Raw genomic sequence first — 17,383 nt, forward strand, 5'->3', positions numbered from 1 at the left:
GGGGGGATAGAACAGGGGGGAGAGCACTGGGGGAGTGAAGAGCACTGGGAGGGAAGAACAGGGGGAGCGCACTGGGGGGAGTGGAGAGCACAACGGGGAAGAACAGGGGGGGGGAAAGCACTGATGGAATGTAGAGTACTGGGGGGTAGAACAGGGGGGAGATCACTGGGGGGAGTGAAGAGCACTGGGGGGGGAGCACTGGGGGGGGAAGGAGAACAGGGGGGGGAGAGCAGGGCTCAAGTCCTGCGGCAACACATGGGAACGGAGTTCCTGTACTTTTTCCACAACAGGGACTCAGTTCCTGCAAGACTTTGAAGTATGTGAGCTGTGTGGCAGGTGCTACACCAGCAGCCGCTGACACAGCTCGCAATAGTAAGTGCCGCACACCAGGGGTGGACTGACCATTCAGGCATTGCCAGTAGGGGGCCCCATGACAGCTTCCACTTCGATCTACCTGTCAATCACAGCTAGCTGACGGGTAGATCAGGTCCCTGCTGCTAAGAGATTGGATTTAGTCAGACCTCTCGTGATGCGCTCCTCCCCGCCGGGCCCTCCTGATTTTCTGTCTCCTCATCCTCCTCCCCCCCCCCCCCCCCAGTCTCCTGCATACTTGCTCTGTGCGTTCCACTGAATCCCCCCTCCTCTATCTTCCATTGCCATATGATGAGAGAACCCAGAGGAGGAGGAGCACAGCTATTCTGCTCACAGGACATGCAGGGAGAGAGGTGAGCTGAGGGAGGAACATCAGTTTGGGGTGGTAAGCCGAGCACAATACCTGGCAAAGTTTAATGCCAGGAGGGAAGTTTATGTGGAAATATGTGAAGGGTTGGAATAGCAGCGAGTGTGTGTTGGAGCCCCTGCAGAGTTTGCAGCCCCCCCAACCTAACATACATCTCCTAAGCAGGAACACATCACTATCTCCCCAAGCATTCTGTCCAGATAATGTGCACTTCATTTATCACCTTTCCGTTTAACCCTGTGTTATCCAAACTCTGTTCAATGAAAAGTGTAAACTCACCACATAAACACTCTATATACAAAATAACATTCCCCAATAAAGATCAGAACATGATGTTCACATTTGCATGGAAGCACAATGAATGAATGCTGATTATTCAGAGAATTACTGTATTTATGTTTATTGAGGATTGTTTTGTTTTAACAGTTAAGCTTCATGCACACGATACGAAAATTGGATGAAAAATACCACTTTTGAAGTGTTTGTGCATATGAGCGTATCATTTTTTATTTTTTTGGTGGGGGAGTGGATCTTGGGTGGGAGTTCCCACACTTTTTTCCCAGGACTTGACCCCTGGGGGAGAGCACTGGGGGGGTGGCGAGCACTGGGGGGGGGGGGGGGGTACAGGGGGGAGCACTGGGGGAGTGGAGAGCACTGAGGGGGAAGAACAGGGGGGAGCACTGGGGGGGAATAGAGAGCACTGGTGGGGGGAGAATGGGGGGAGTGAAGAGCACTGGGGGGGACAGGGGGGGAGAGCACTGTGGGGAGTGGAGAGCACTGGGGGGGAAAAACAGGGGGGGAGAGCGCTGGGGGGAGTGGAGAGCACCGGGGGAGCAAGAGGGGGAGAGCACTGGGGGGAGTGGAGAGCACTGGGTGGGAGAACAGGGGGGCACTGGGGGGAGTGGAGAGCACTGATGGGGGGAGAACAGGGGGGGAGAGCACAGCACTGGGGGGGAGAACAGGGGGGAGCACTGGGGGGGGGAGAAGAGCACTGGGGGGGCGAGAACAGGATGGGGCGGGGGAGAGCACTAGGGGGGGGGGGAGAGCACTAGGGGGGGAAGAACAGAGGAGGGGAGCACTGAGAGGAGTGGAGAGCACTGGGGGGAGAACAGGTGGGGAGAGCACTGGGGGGGTGAAAGCACTGGGGGGAGTGGAGAGCACTGGGGGGAGTGGAGAGCACTGGGGGGAGTGGAGAGCACTGGGATGGTGGCTAGAGAAGGATGGGGAGAGCTGGAAAGGGGGGGCAGAAAAAACAGGGGTGGAGAGAACTGTGGGGGGGGGGCTGGAGAGTGTGGTGGGGAGAAGAGCACTGGGGGGCGCAGGGAGCACAAGGTGAACTGGGGGAGGGGGCAGTAAAATAAGTTGTATAGGAGGATCGGCGGGGGGGCTGCTTATAGAGGAAATGATCTTTCTATATTCCTCCATGCAGCCGCTGAATGCTTGATTCTCCTCCTTTCCCTCCTGCAAGCATTCAGCGACTGCATGGAGGAATATAGAAAGCTCATTTCCTCTATATGCCGATCCCCCTGCTGATCCTCCTATCCAGGCATACAGGGCGGGCTGTACGGGCGGCATCTCATCCTCTTGATCACAGCGCTGGCTGGCTCTGTGTTCGGCGGCCACTCTGTAACACGGCCCCGCCCCCCCAGACCGCCTTGTGTGATAGGCGGAACGTTGATTCTATCTACTTTCACATGAGCAGGTCTGGGGGGGCGGGGCCGTGTTACAGAGCGGCCGCCGAACACAGAGCCAGCCAGCGCTGTGATCCGCAGTAGAAATCACAAATGCAGCCGCAAGTAAAAGCGGCCCCAGGGCAGGCGGGCTACCGGGAAATCTCCTGGTATCCCAGTAGGCCAGTCCGGCCCTGCCCGTGTGTGCTGCTTTCTACTGCAGATCGATTTGTTCTTTTTCCTTTGCAGGGAAAAGAAAAAAAGTGATCATTCCCTCTGTAAAGAGCCCTGTATTAATTATCAGCCCAGGGCTCAGAGCAACAGGTCATATACCACCGTCACCGTCACAAGCAAGTATCCAGACAGGGCAGCGGCGTGGTTATTGGCTTCGGGTTTTCGGGAGGGTTTTAGGACACCTGGTGCACTGGCGGTGGTCCTGCCGGTGGCGAGGAACCTAAAATCGGCTTTGCAGCATCCTGGGGTGGTGGATGAAAAAATTGGGGAAAGAGGTGGATATGGGGCGTATGGGAGGGCCGTTTGCGGAAAGGCCTTGGCGAGACTTAGTGGTGTCTCCGTTGGGGGTGGTCCCCAAGAAGGAACCCAATAAATTTTGTCTGATACACCACTTGTCCTTCCCAAAAGGTGACTCCGTCAATGATTTCATTGACCTGGAGGCGTGCACGTTATCCTACACTTCATTTGACGTGGCAGTCAGATGGGTGCAACGCTATGGGAGGGAGGGCGCTCATGGCAAAGGCGGACATTGAATCAGCGTTTTGATTGCTTCCAGTGCACCCAGACAGCTTCTGGCTGCTGGGATGCCACTGGCGAGAGCAGTTTTACGTGGATAAGTGTTTGCCCGTGGATTACTCCATTTCGTGTTCAATGTTTGAAGCTTTAGCTCTTTTCTGGAGTGGGTGGTTAGAGATGCATTGGGTCTGGAGTCAGTCATACACTATCTGGATGACTCTGTGCATAGGCGCCCCTGCTTCCGTTGTGTGTGCGATTCTTCTTTCCACGTTGCAGCACATCGCAAGCATTTTCGGGGTGCCATTGGCGGCCGAAAAAACAGAGGGCCTGGCGTCGGAACTGAGTTTTCTAGGGATAGTGATAGACTCTGGGGCCATGGAGTGCCGGTTGCCAAAAGCCAAGCTGGAGGACTTACAGGGGGAGATTCTGGAGATCCAGGGACGGAGGAAGGTACAGCTGAGGACCTTGCAGTCATTGCGGAGGAAACTGAATTTTGCTTGCAGCATTATCTCAATGGGGCATGTCACAGCGGGCAGCCACAGCAGGGGTAAAAGCCCCTACTCACTTCATTCGCTTGACGAAAGAAACATAGGGGGACTTGAGTGTTTGGCACGATTTCCTATCCTCGTACAATGGCAGTGTGGATGTCCGGACTGGTGAGCAATTTTGATGTGGAATTGGTCACTGATGCAGCGGGGTCAACAGGCTATGGAGCGTTTTTTCAGGGCAAGTGGAGAGCGGAACCGTAGCCGCAGTCTTGGGAGAGGGCAGGTTTCCTTGGGAACTTGGTGCTGCTGGAACTTTTCCGGTGGAGCTGGCCATGGAACTTTGGGGGGAATAATTCAGAAACTTGAAGCTGAGGATAAACTGCAATAACATGGGAATGATGCAGGTCGTTAATCGCATTTCAGCCTCATCGCCACCGGTCATACGAGTATTGAGGCAGCCGGTGCTTAGGTGGTTGCGGTTGAACGTTTCTATGTATGCCATTCACATTCCGGGGGTTGACAACTCATTGGCCGATTCCCTGTCTTGTTTTCAGTAGGACAAGTTCAGGGAGCTGGCGCCTGGTGCGGAGGTGGAGGGGGTTCCTTGCCCGGAGTGGATCTGGGCGATGCCCTTGGAGTCACCACAGGATGGATACGGCAGTCCATAAGTGAGTCCACTTGGACGGCATACTTGAAGGTATGGAAAGAATGGCGGGATTGGTGCAGAGGCAGACGAAAGTGGGGCTGAAATGCGTTTGCTGGTGCTGTACTTCGTGACTAGGAATATGGAAAGTGGGCTTTCTGCTGCGTCAATTGATCGGAAATTGGCGGGTTTGTCATTTCTTTTTAAATTGTTGGGGTCGGAGGACTGGACGAAGGATTTTTGGGTGCCGCAAGTGCTGAAGGGTTATCGGAAACAGCATAAGCGGAAGGATGCGAGACGCTCGGTCACGTTTGAGAATCTATTTGCGGATCGCGCTATGAGGCTTTGCTGTTTATGGCAGCGTTTTCATTGGCATTCTATGGGGCGTTTCGGATAGGGGAGTTGGTCAGCCCATCAAAGAGGGTGCCAGGGGGAATGTTTGATCAAGACGTGCGGGCAGGGTTTGATAGGGTGTGTCCGTGGTTGCGGAGATCGAAAACTGATCAACAAGGAAAAGGAGTGGAGGTGTTGCTGTTTGATTTATGTCCAGGGTTTGCCCAGTGGATGCAGTACGTGAGTATCAGAAGTTTAGAACTGGGAGGGCAGGGCCATTCCTGAAGCATGAGGATGGGTCCTACCTGTCTAGGTTTCAGTTTCTGTAAGTGTTCAGAAATTTTTTAAAGGCCTTTCGGCTGTGGCGGTATCTTTCTGGTGGTCTTTGACGGTGGCGGTAAAACAGAGGTGATCTGAAAGGGGTGGGGGGCTCATTGATACTACGGGCCCCTCCGGTGTATTCCAGAATGGTGGATGGAATACTGGGATGGTTTTACTGCAGGAAGGGGTTGTCTCCGAGCGGTCACAGCTGGAGGCCTATTATGTTAAAAGGTACCGCAGTGAGTTGGTGTTATGTGATAAAATTGGGTCACCGTCAGAGATCACCAGACTGGGTTTAACAAATTAGTTATGTTGTTGTGGTTATATTTAATGGTTGCATATACAGTGGTGTGAAAAAGTGTTTGCCCCCTTCCTCATTTCCTGTTCCTTTGCATGTTTGTCACACTTAAGTGTTTCGGAACATCAAACCAATTTAAACAATAGTCAAGGACAACACAAGTAAACACAAAATGCAATTTGTAAATGAAGGTGTTTATTATTAAAGGTGAAAAAAAATCCAAACCATCATGGCCCTGTGTGAAAAAGTGATTGCCCCCTAAACCTAATAACTGGTTGGGCCACCCTTAGCAGCAACAACTGCAACCAAGCGTTTGCGATAACGTGCAATGAGGCTTTTACAGCGTCCTGGTGGAATTTTGGCCCACTCATCTTTGCAGAATTGTCCTAATTCAGTTACATTAGAGGGTTTTCGAGCATGAACGGCCTTTTTAAGGTCATACCACAACATCTCAATAGGATTCAGGTCAGGACTTTGGCTAGGCCACTCCAAAGTCTTCATTTTGTTTTTCTTCAGCCATTCGGTGGTGGACTTGCTGGTGTGTTTAGGATCATTGTCCTGCTGCAGAACCCAAGTTCGTTTCAGCTTGAGTACACGAACAGATGGTCGGACATTCTCCTTCAGGATCTCTTGGTAGGCAGCAGAATTCAACTGTGTATATATATATATATATATATATATATATATATATATATATATATATATTTTTTTTTGGAGTGAGTTATTTTGGTTGTGTTAATAAAGGCTGTTGTGGCCATTTTACTCCAAAGAAAGTTGTGGTCTCATCGTTATAAGGGGTAATGAATGGGTGGAATATAAATGGTTAACAGGGTGAAAGTGAAGGAGACATTTGGGCTACACTGGTCAAGTACTGGTTATTGACTGAGAAGTCAGCCCAGTCCTCCAGGAACCCAAACCCTCCTTACTACACCAACTCTTCAGCCACTTGTTTACTTCCCTAATCTCCCTCTGCCTTTCTGGTGTGGCTCGATGTACCGGTAATATTCCTGAGAATACTACCTTGGAGGTCTTTTTCCTCAATTTAGCTCCCAAGTCCCTAAAATCATTCTTTAGGACACTCCATCTGCATCTGACTTTGTCATTGGTGCCAACGTGCACCATGGCAGCCGGGTCTTCCCCAGTCCCTCCCAGTAATCTGTCCACCAGATCCGTGAAGTGTCGAACCCGAGCGCCTGGTAGACAAAATACTGTTCGGCGCTTCAGGTCTTTGTTACAGATTGGCCTCTCTGTCCTTCTAAGAATTGAGTTCCCTATCACCAGAATCTGTCTTTCCCTCCCCAACTCTCATCGGAGGAGTTCTTCCCCCGGCAGCTAGGAGAGTCCCTCAGCTCCAGCAGTGCTGGTCCCTGACTGGTTTTACCAATGTCACTCAATGGAGCGTACTTATTGGGATGCTCCAGCCCTGGATGGGCCTCCCTTAGACTTCCCCCTCTACCCTTCCTGACTGTCACCCATCTACTCTTTGCTAGTGCCTGCACCTTTTGTCTCCACCCGCCTCTGTGCTGGCCCCTGCTGTGTACGTTCCTGGCTCTCCTATAGTATGGAGGGACTTCTCAGTGTTGACAGTTGTTTCCCCAGATTCAGAACCTGGATTCCAAGGAAACAATGCGCTTACATTTTGCACAGCAGTATTCACCCTTGATTGGATGATCAAGGAACACATACATGCCGCAAGATGTACAACAAGTCGCCTCTCCACACCCGCCGGGCATCGTACCTATTCAATTTAATGAGGATTGGGGATTATACCGTCCAAATTACCTAACAACTAGCTTCCTGACACTAATACTCAACAAGACAATACACAGGTACTCAACAAGACAATACACAGGTACTCAACAAGACAATACACAGGAACTCAACAAGACAATACACAGGCACTCAACAAGACAATACACAAGTACTCGCAGAGCTATGTGCACTTGCAGACCGCTGACAGAACTACATCCACTCGCAGAACTACATGCACTCACAACACACAAGTATATAGTACACAAAACACAAGTACTAACGATCCACACACACTACTCAGACAACACTCGGGTACTCACACTACATATTTACTATGACCCCTGTTATAATGTCCTGTTTTAACCAGTTGCCGACCGCTGCACGACGATGTACGTTGACAGAATGGCACGGGCAGGCATATGGGCGTACCTGTACGTCCCTGCCTTCCCGCGGGTGGGGGGCCCGATCGGGCCCCCCCCCCGGTGCCAGCGGCGGTCGGAATCCGTTCAGGAGCGATCCGGGATGAGGGGGCGGCCATTCATTCATGGCCACCCCCTCGCGATCGCTCCTGACGAATGGAAGTGCAGCATGACATCACTTCCTCTCCTGTAATGTAAACGCAGGTAGAGGAAGTGATGTAATCTCTCCTCCGTGTCGGTATTTTTCGTTCCGGCACCGAGGAGAGATGATCGGTGAGTTGCACCAACACTACACTACACAGTAGAACATGCCAGGCACACTCACACCCCCCCTTCACCCCCCGATAACCTCCCCCAATCACCCCTGCACCCCCAGTCACAGTGACACCAATTGCATTTTATTTATTTTTTTGCATTGGTGTCATTTGTGACTGTAATAACTGTTAGGGCAGTTAGGGTTAGCCCCCTTTAGTTCTAAGGTACCCCCCCAACCCCCCCAATAAAGGTTTAACCCCGTGATCACCCCCCGTCACCAGTGTCACTAAGGCTGGGTTCACATTGCAGCGGTTTATGAGAACGGATGTGATTCGCACCGCACTGCAGTGCAAATCACATCCGATCTCTGTGCGATTCGAGTTCAGCCATACACATAGTATGGCTGAATTCGCGCCGCACCCGCCGCAAACTCGCACGGGACCCTTTTTTTGGTCTGCAGCAGAATCGGATCGCATGGTTGTTCACACCATGCGATCCGATTCCTGTCCGAGTTTGCAGATCGCACTGCGATATGCAAACTGATCTGGGGGTGTCATTAACATTTCACTGACACTCCCAGCAGTTCGCATAGGGCAGTGTGATGCGGGAACCCGCCGCAGAATCGTGGCGTTCCCGCATCACTCCAGTGTGAACCCAGCCTAATAAGCGATCGTTTTTCTGATCGCTGTATTAGTGTCACAGGTGACGCTAGTTAGGCAGGTAGGTATTTAGGTTCGCCGCAGCTTTTTATAGCGCCAGGGACCCCCATATACTACCGCATAAAGCCCCCTGATTGCCCCCTAGTTAACCCTTTCACCAGTGATCACCATATAACTGTTACAGGTGACGCTGGTTGGTTAGTTATTTTTTTATAGTTTCAGGGCACCCGCCATTTATTACCTAATAAAGGTTTAACCCCCTGATCACCCGGCGGGTGATATAAGTTTGAGGGTCAGATAAGGTCTGCGTCGCCCCAGGCAGCGTCAGGTTAGTGCCAGTACCGCTAACACCCACGCACAAAGCATACACCTCCCTTAGTAATATAGTATCTGATCAGATCTATATTAGCGTCGCCAGCAGTTTAGGTTTCCCAAAACGCATTGTTAGCAGGATCAGCCCAGATACCTGCTAGCACCTGCGTTTAGCAGCCCACCCAAGTGCAGTATCGATCGATCACTGTCACTTACAAAACACAACACACATAACTGCAGCGTTCGCAGAGTCAGGCCTGATCCCTGCGATCGCTAACAGTTTTTTTGTAGCGTTTTGATACAGTCGCTGACAGCCTAGGTGCTTTTTTACCTGTGAGTCTCACTAGTGTACCCTTAAATTTAGGGGTGTCTACTTTCCAAAATGGGGTCATTTGGGGGGGGGGGTTTGTGCCATCTTGGCATTTTATGGCCTTCAAAACTGCGATAGGTAGTGAGGAGTAAAATCAAAAATTTACACCCTTAGAAATCCTGAAGGCGGTGCTTGGTTTTCGGGGCCCCGTACGCGGCTAGGCTCCCAAAAAGTCCCACATATGTGGTATCCCCGTACTCAGGAGAAGCAGCAAAATTTATTTTGGGGTGTCATTTCACATATGCCCATAGCATGTGTGAGCAATATATCATTTAGTGACAACTTTGTGAAAAAAAAAAAGTTTGTAATTTTCCTGCAACTTATGGCAAAATATAAAATATTCCATGGACTCAACATGCCTCTCAGCAAATAGCTTGGGGTGTCTACTTTCTAAAATGGGGTCATTTGTGGGGGTTTTGTGCCATCTTGGCATTTTATGGCCTTCAAAACTGTGATAGGTAGTGAGGAGTGAAGTCAAAAATGTACGCCCTTAGAAAGCCTGAAGGCGGTTCTTGGCTTTCGGGGGCCCGTACATGGCTAGGCTTCCAAAAAGTCGACCACATGTGGTATCCCCGTACTCAGGAGAAGCAGCAGAATGTATTTTGGGGTGCAATTCCACATATAACCATGGCATGTGTGAGCAATATATCATTTAGTGACAACTTTGTGTAAAAAATATAATTTTTTTTGTCATTATTCAATCGCTTAAGGCAAAAAAATAAAATATTCAATGGGCTCAACATGCCTCTTATCAATTTCCTTGGGGTGTCTACTTTCCAAAATGGGGTCATTTGGGGGGGGGGTTTGTACTGCCCTGCCATTTTAGCACCTCAAGAAATGAGATAGGCAGTCATAAACTAAAAGCTGCGTAAATTCCAGAAAACGTACCTTAGTTTGTAGATGTGACAACTTTTGCGCAAACCAATAAATATACAGTTATTGACTTTATTTTTTACCAAAGACATGTGGCTGAATACATTTTGGCCTAAATGTATGACTAAAATTGAGTTTATTGGATTTTTCTAATAACAAAAAGTAGAAAATATCATTTTTTTTCAAAATTTGCGGTCTTTTTACGTTTATATCGCAAAAAATAAAAATCGCAGAGTCAGTCAAATACCTTTAAAAGAAAGCTCTATTTGTGGGGAAAAAAAAAAAGACGCAAATTTTGTTTGGGTACAACATTGCATGACCGCGCAATTACCAGTTAAAGCAGCGCAGTGCCAAATTGTAAAAAGACCTCTGGTCATTTACCAGCAAAATGGTCCGGTCTGAAAGTGGTTAAACTCTGGCTTTAACTCACCACTTAGACCAGTTCCACCAACTCTGGTTTTAACTCATCACTTGGACAGAGTTCCAGCAGACTCGAAGATGAGCGGGCTCACAATGAGTTCTGCACAAGGTTATATAGGCCTCAAGCACTTGTGACTAATTAACCACTTCCCTTAATTGTTAGGCTGAAGGAAGCAAAGAAAAAAAAGCTGTTTAACCACTTCAATACCGGCACTTGAACACCTTCCTGCCTAGACCAATTTTGAGCTATCAGTGATGTCGCATTTTGAATGACAATTGCACGGTCGTGCTACACTGTACCTAAATTACATTTTTATCATTTTTTTCCCACAAATAGAGCTTTATTTTGATGGTATTTGATCACCTCTGCATTTTTTATATTTTGCTAAACAAATAAAAAGAGACCGAAAATTTTGAAAAAAAAAATGTTTTTTTTTTGTTGCAGTTTCAAAACTTTGTAAATAAGTAAGTTTTCTCCTTCACTGATGGGGCTGCACTGATGAGGTGGCACCAATGAAGTGGCACTGATGAGGTGGCATTGATGGGCACTGATATGTGGCACTGATAGGTGGCACTGATGGGCACTGATAGGTGGCACTGATAGGTGGTAAAAATTGGCACGGATAGGCGGCACAGATGAGCATGGATGGGCACTGATAGGAGGCACGGATGGGCACTGATAGGTGGCACGGATGGGCACTGATAGGTGACAGTGTATAGTATTGTACTGATGGATGCCAATCAGTGCCAAACAATAATACATGCCAATCAGTTATGCCCATTGTGGGCACTGATTGGCATCCATTGTGGGCACTGACTGGCATCCATTGTGGGTACTGACTGGCACCCATTGTGGTCTAGGGTGGCATACCTGGTGCTGGGCATCCCTGGTGGTCTAGGGTGGCATACCTGGTGCTGGACATCCCTGGTGGTCCAGTGTGGGCATCCTGAGGGGTCTGCACTAATCATCGATCAACACAGACCCCCCCCCCTGTCAAAGGAGCAGCCGATCGGCTCTCCTCTACTCACGTCTGACAGACGCGAGTGAGGAAAAGCCGATCAACGGCTCTTCCTATTTACACTGTGATCAGCCGTGATTGGACATGGCTGATCACGTGGTAAAGAGTCTCCGTCGGAGACTCTTTACCAAGATCGTAGTTGCGGGGGGTCAGACTGACACACGGCAAACAACGATCACCACGATGCGCGCCCCCAAGTGGTTAAAAAGTGTCAGAAAAGAGTGTTAAAAAGATACAAGGAAAAGCCCCAAAAATAACCTAAAAATGCAACCCAGCAATCACCAGCAGTCAAAAAGCAAAACTTGGTCACTCTCCACTGAAGGTCCACACTGTTTAGCTTCCAACCAGATGTCACTTGCCAACGTCACCTGCTGCCAGATGCCTCCTCCCCTCCCCCAATCGGATCCAGACAGTTTGTTTATGAACCTACTGCAGATTAATAAATTAACTGTCTGGATCAGAATTTGGGAGGGAAGGAGGCTGGGGGGGGTTAATTACCATTGCTATTTTTAATTTCTGTAATATGCAGCATGGGGGGGGGGGGGGGGGGGTTAATGTACTGCCACTGGTCAGCCACTAATGCATCAGTGACCAGTGGCAGTACATTAACCCCCCCATGCTGCATATTACCAAAATTAAAAATAGGTAGTGTAGCGCCCTGCTCCTGATGGTTAGACGCTATTATTTTTTCAAATTTAGTTGTCTGAATCTGTAGTTTAGCTCAGACTAATTCTCTCTTAAAGTTCTGGTTTCTGTACCAGTCCAGCTGGGTTGCGCTGATTCCCACTTGACCATAGGTGTCGCTGTCACCATCGGTAAGTGCGGAAATGCAGCAAGCTGGATGCATTAATGCCACCTCTTGCTCGGAAATGGCTCAGTGGGTGTGGTTTCCCTGCTGTGCATTCTGGGAGAGGGTATTTAAGGTACCGACGCCATTTTTGGTGGTTCGTTTTCCGGGGTCCACTATCCCGACCTCATGGCCCTCCTGGCCTGGGGTCTGTGTCGCATGGTCTGCGCCTCGGGGGCCGTCTGGCCTGAGGCTTTGCAACTGAGAGTGTGGGCCCAGAAATGTCTTGGGGCCTGCTGATCCAGTGGAGGACTTAGCGCAAGGCTAGTGTCTCTGGAGGAGCCTGGAAACTCAGTTTGAGGACACAACCCGGATCAATGTCCATACAGTATCGCCGGGTCGGCTGAAAGAATCTGGTACTGTATGGTAGTTCTTCTAAAACTCTCAAGATTTCTAAGTTCAATTGACAAGTCTGGGGCAGAGACTTTGTTGAGCATCTCATCGGCTGCTAGGACAAGTGAGAGGGGCCAATCCAGTGATTTCTGGATCCAGTCTGTGGAGCTGTTTGTCCTCTGGATCTGACTAATACCTCTAACCCACAATTACAAGGTGCCTGAACTCCCCTTTATCCTCTGACCCTCTATTGAAGGAATGTGTTTTATCTTTCTTTGTGTTACCCCTAAATAAATCTTCAAAAAGTACTAAGTGTCGGATTCATCATCATTTGGGTTACTTTCCAACGGGACCCCCCTAAGCCCTTGTACACACGGTCGGACATTCCGACAAAAAAATCTGTCGGATTTTGTCCGAAACTGGTGTTGCATACACACGGTCGGACAAAGTTGTCAGAAAATCTGTTCGTTCAGAACGTGATGACGTTATTTCATTACGACGGGACTACATTCAGGCTAGTAGCCAATAGCTTTGGTCTAGGAATTTGATCTGAACATGCGTGGCACTTTGTCCGATCGGAATTCTCTACAAACGATCGGACAAAGTCCGATCGGCTCATGTTGTCAGAAAATTTTATGGCTCAGCTCTAAAACTTTGTCGGACGGATATTCCGACAGAAACAGTCCGATGGAGCCCACACACGGTCGGATTATCCGACAACATGGTCTGATCGGACATTTTCCGTCGGAATGTCTGACCGTGTGTACAAGGGCTAAGACGAAGAGGCGAGTAGGTGAGGTACCGGTAAGCCCAGCGGCTCCTTCGGGGGGGGGGGGGGGGGGTAGTGCTACGGTAGCATTGGTAATTATCCCCCTCAGCCTTCCCCCTCGTCCGATCCAGACAGTTCATTTATTAACCACTTCAATACAGGGCACTTTCGCCCCCTTCCTTCCCAGCCCAATTTTCAGCTTTCAGCGCTCTAGCGCTTTCAGTGACAATTGCGCGGTCATGCTACACTGTACCCAAATGAAATTTTTATCATTTTGTTCGCACAAATAGAGCTTTATTTTGGTGGTATTTATTCACGACTCCGTTTTTTTTTTTTTTTGCGATATAAGCGCAAAAAAGCAGAAATTTGGGAAAAAAAACAATATTTTCTTTTTTCTATTTTAAAAGAAATCCAATAAAATCAAATTTTGTCATAAATTTAAGCCAAAATGTATTCTGCTACATGTTTTTGGTAAAAAAAATTCCGTTAAGTGTATAATAATTGGTTTGTGTGATCACGGACATATTTACACAAATGATCATGTACATATGTGTGCAGGTGATCACGTACATATGTGTGCAGATAATCATTGGGACATGTGATTTTAGTGGGACATATGTGGGGGACATGTTTTTATTATTAGGGACATGTGTTTTTATTATTTGGGGACATGTATGTTTTGGGGACATGTGTGGGGACATTGTGTTTATACTGTGTGGTGTGTTTACTGTGTGGTGATTTGTGTGTACACTAGACTGGTGATCAGTGAGTAAAAAGCTGTAAAAAACAGCTCATACTCACTGATCATCAGCCGGCTGCAGCGATCTGCTCTCCTCTCCTCAGCGATGACTTCTGTGTGAGGAGAGGAGGAGCCGATTGCCTAGCAACCGACTGTTTGTTTACATCACATGACGGCCGTGATTGGACACGGCCGTCATGTGATCAGGAGGGCCAATCACAGAGCCCTCCTGCCGATCTGAGATGTGCCGTGTCCGGGTGACACGGGCGCATCGGGATCGCGCCGCTGCGCGGGCACGCGCGCGCGCGATCCCGCTACTTCTGATGGACGTTCCTGAACGTCCTATCAGGAGTAGACGGCTCCCACCCGGCCGTACATGTGCATTGGCCGGGTGGGAAGTGGTTAATCTGCAGATGGCATTTGGCAATCATCTGTTTAGCGCTTAATTTGGTGCAATCATATACACACTTTGCTGACCTAGTTCCTCCTCGGCGGCACCTCCACCTCCCAGGTCACAGCTTCAGCAGCAGCCCTCTATGCTCCTCCCATCCCGCCTCTGGCCGCGAGTGACGTCACGCCGCCGGGACGGGAATACGAAGCGTCTCCATAGGAGGGAGTGAAGTGCTGGCAGGGAAGGACTGGTGCGGTCTGTCTCTGTCTAGGTTTGTGCCGGGTGCCGGAGCGTACTTGGCACATTGTTACAGAGACAGGTACAGATGACTACAGTACAGGCACAGCTATTAGCAGCACCGGCTAGTGATTTCTGTGATACACACTGCCGACACTTCCCCTGCCCCCTCCCCCTCCTGCAAATTGTATCCGCCCAGGACATCCGCCCCTTCTACCACTTCCGCCTCTGCCTTGTGCCCACTCTGGCTCGGGGCAGTGCCCTGAGAATGTGTACCAGTGCAGAACAACATGTAAAACTTCCACTGGGCTGGGAGCAGTGACAGGTACAAAGGAAAAAAAAAATTTGACTGATGGCAAATTACATTTCCCATATGGCTTCTATTTAAAATAAAGAAATGGTCCACAGACCCCTGAAAAGGTCCCCCAAAAATTTTGAGGGACCTTTGGAGGATGTCTAATCCCCATTAGATTGCCTTTTACATCAGGGTCCCCATTGGACTCCCCCTTAAATCAGAATCCTTATTAGAGTGCCCCTTACATCAGGGTTCCCTCAAGAGTCCACCCTTATTTCAGGGTCCACATCAGACTCCACCTTTACATCAGGATCCCCATTAGACTCCCCTTTTATACCAGGATCCCCATTAGACTCCCCCTTTACACCAGGATCCCCATTAGAGTCCCCCCTTACATCAGGGTCCCTGTCAGAGTCCACCTTTATGCCAGGGTCTTCATTAGAGTCCCCCTTACATCAGGGATTGTATTAGAGCCCACTCTTAAGTCAGGGTACCCATTAGAATTCCCTGTTACATTGGGGTCCCCATTAGAGTCCCATGTTACATCAAGGTCCCCATTAGAGTCCTCCCTTAAGTCAGGGTTCCATGTTACATCGGGGCACTTCTCACATCAGAGACCCCCTTTATACCAGAGTCCCCATCATAATGCTCCTTACATCAGGGTCCCCATTAGAGTCACCCTTTACAAAGTCTGGGTGTGGGTTGGGGGGGTTGAAGTGGAGACCATGGGTGACCTCTGCTGACCTGCATCCTCAATCAGTACACACTGAGTATAACTCACTGACCCTAGCAGTGGGCCGGATAAGACCTTGCAGAGGGCCAGATGTGGTGTAGTTTGGAGATCCCTGATTTAGGACTATGACATGACTATTGAGAAATAATTGTGCTCCTCATCACCATCTAGTGGCCATAATGTGGTATTTTCCCCATTCACACATTCGAATTGCAGAGAAAATAGACTGAAGAGCATTTGATCTTGCCCCATTCACACAGGGTGAATGTACAGTACATGTCATTTCGATAGAGGAACTGCTCTGTAATTTTTTGATATTTGCATTTGTGTTTTATTTGGTGTATTTCATTGTTACATGTGTAAAGTCATTTACAATAATGAGACTAGAAAAACATGTCCAGGGTAGCTGAAAAGAGCCTCATCAGTAAAAATCAGTAGCCACCAGTGCAGCATATTAGTGCCTCCTATCAGTGCCCATCAGTGGTGCCTTATCTGTGCCCATCAGTGAAGAAGAAAAATTATAAATTTGTAAAATTGTATTACAGAAATGATGAAAAAGGGCTTTTTTTTTTTTTTTTTTCAAAATCTTCAGGCTTTTTTTCATTTGTTTAGCAAAAAAGAAAAAATCACAGAAATCCCAGTGGTGATTGAATACCACCAAAGCAAAGTTCTATCTGTCTCAAAAAAAAAAAAAGAAAATTGTCATTTAAAGTGTGACAGCGCTGAAAGCTGAAAATGATCCTGGGCAGGAAGGGGGTGAAATCGCCCGGTATTGAAGGGGTTAAACCCATGTATAAATCTTGTGATTTTTGGGGGAAATAGCTGCGGCACTGGCAGTAATGGGAATCGGATGCCATGGCATTTGTTTTTATTTTTTGCCAGGTAACCTGAGGCTGGCGTGGGGCTTATGGCAGTTTTATTCATATTATTTATCTTATGTTACAATTTTAGATCTTCTTTCTGTATTTCTCTTCTGAAGAATGACGTGGGTTTGTTCCCTCCACAGGATCCAGGTGCGATATGGGGCGAAGTGGTCAGAGTACATTGGGGACACATCGGGGGATATGGAGGAAATTTTACTTTACCCCGGAGAGCACATTAGTCAGGTAAACGGGAAATATACCTTTTGCATCCGCCAGCTGGTATTCATCACCAACAAGGGGCGCGTGTTCAGTTTCGGCAATGATATCGGAACCGCCTTCAGCGGCTCCCCTCTGTTCCCCGACACCTACCTGAGATGCATCAGCGGAAGCTCCGGCACCGGCATCAACGCCATCGGCTTCCACTGGGACAACCCCAACAGCAACTGCGACCACTGCGAGGAGTAATTTCCAGACCGCTGTGCCGACCTGAGCTACAGAGTATCGCCCCCTGTCTGTCATCTGTCTAACTTACCCCCATCTGTATCAGCTCCCAATATTCCGTGTATCCTCTCCTCATAATAAAATCTGCAGCTACAATGCCTGTCTGATTCTTTTATATTAAAACAAAATTCTGAAAGAACTATAGTCAACTACACTATATTACCAAAAGTATTGGGACACCTCCCTTTACACGCACATAAATTTTAATGGCATCCCAGTCTTAGTCTGTAGGGTTCAATATTGAGTTGGCAATTTTTTTTATTTTGAGAATCTTGCAAACAAGAAACACATTCCAACTTTTTTATACAAAAATAAATATTATATATAAATTTTTATATATATATATATATATAT

General features: G+C 48.5%; 1 protein-coding gene across 3 annotated transcripts in view; it reads left to right on the forward strand.

Annotated features, from left to right (window-relative positions):
• Positions 1-17,125, forward strand: part of LOC143923576 (zymogen granule membrane protein 16-like) — a 36,833-nt gene extending 19,708 nt beyond the window's left edge. For all 3 annotated transcript variants that reach the window (XM_077447347.1, XM_077447345.1, XM_077447346.1), the window contains exon 4: positions 16,672-17,125. In XM_077447347.1, coding sequence (XP_077303473.1) covers positions 16,672-16,993 — 322 coding nt within the window. In that variant the 3' untranslated portion in view covers positions 16,994-17,125. The remainder of the gene's footprint in view (positions 1-16,671) is intronic.
• The last annotated feature ends 258 nt before the right edge of the window (positions 17,126-17,383 follow it).

This window comes from Lithobates pipiens, unplaced genomic scaffold, assembly GCF_037356315.1.
Source record: "Lithobates pipiens isolate NorthernLeopardFrog02 unplaced genomic scaffold, aLitPip1_a1.2 Scaffold_22, whole genome shotgun sequence".
Taxonomy (NCBI): domain Eukaryota; kingdom Metazoa; phylum Chordata; class Amphibia; order Anura; family Ranidae; genus Lithobates; species Lithobates pipiens.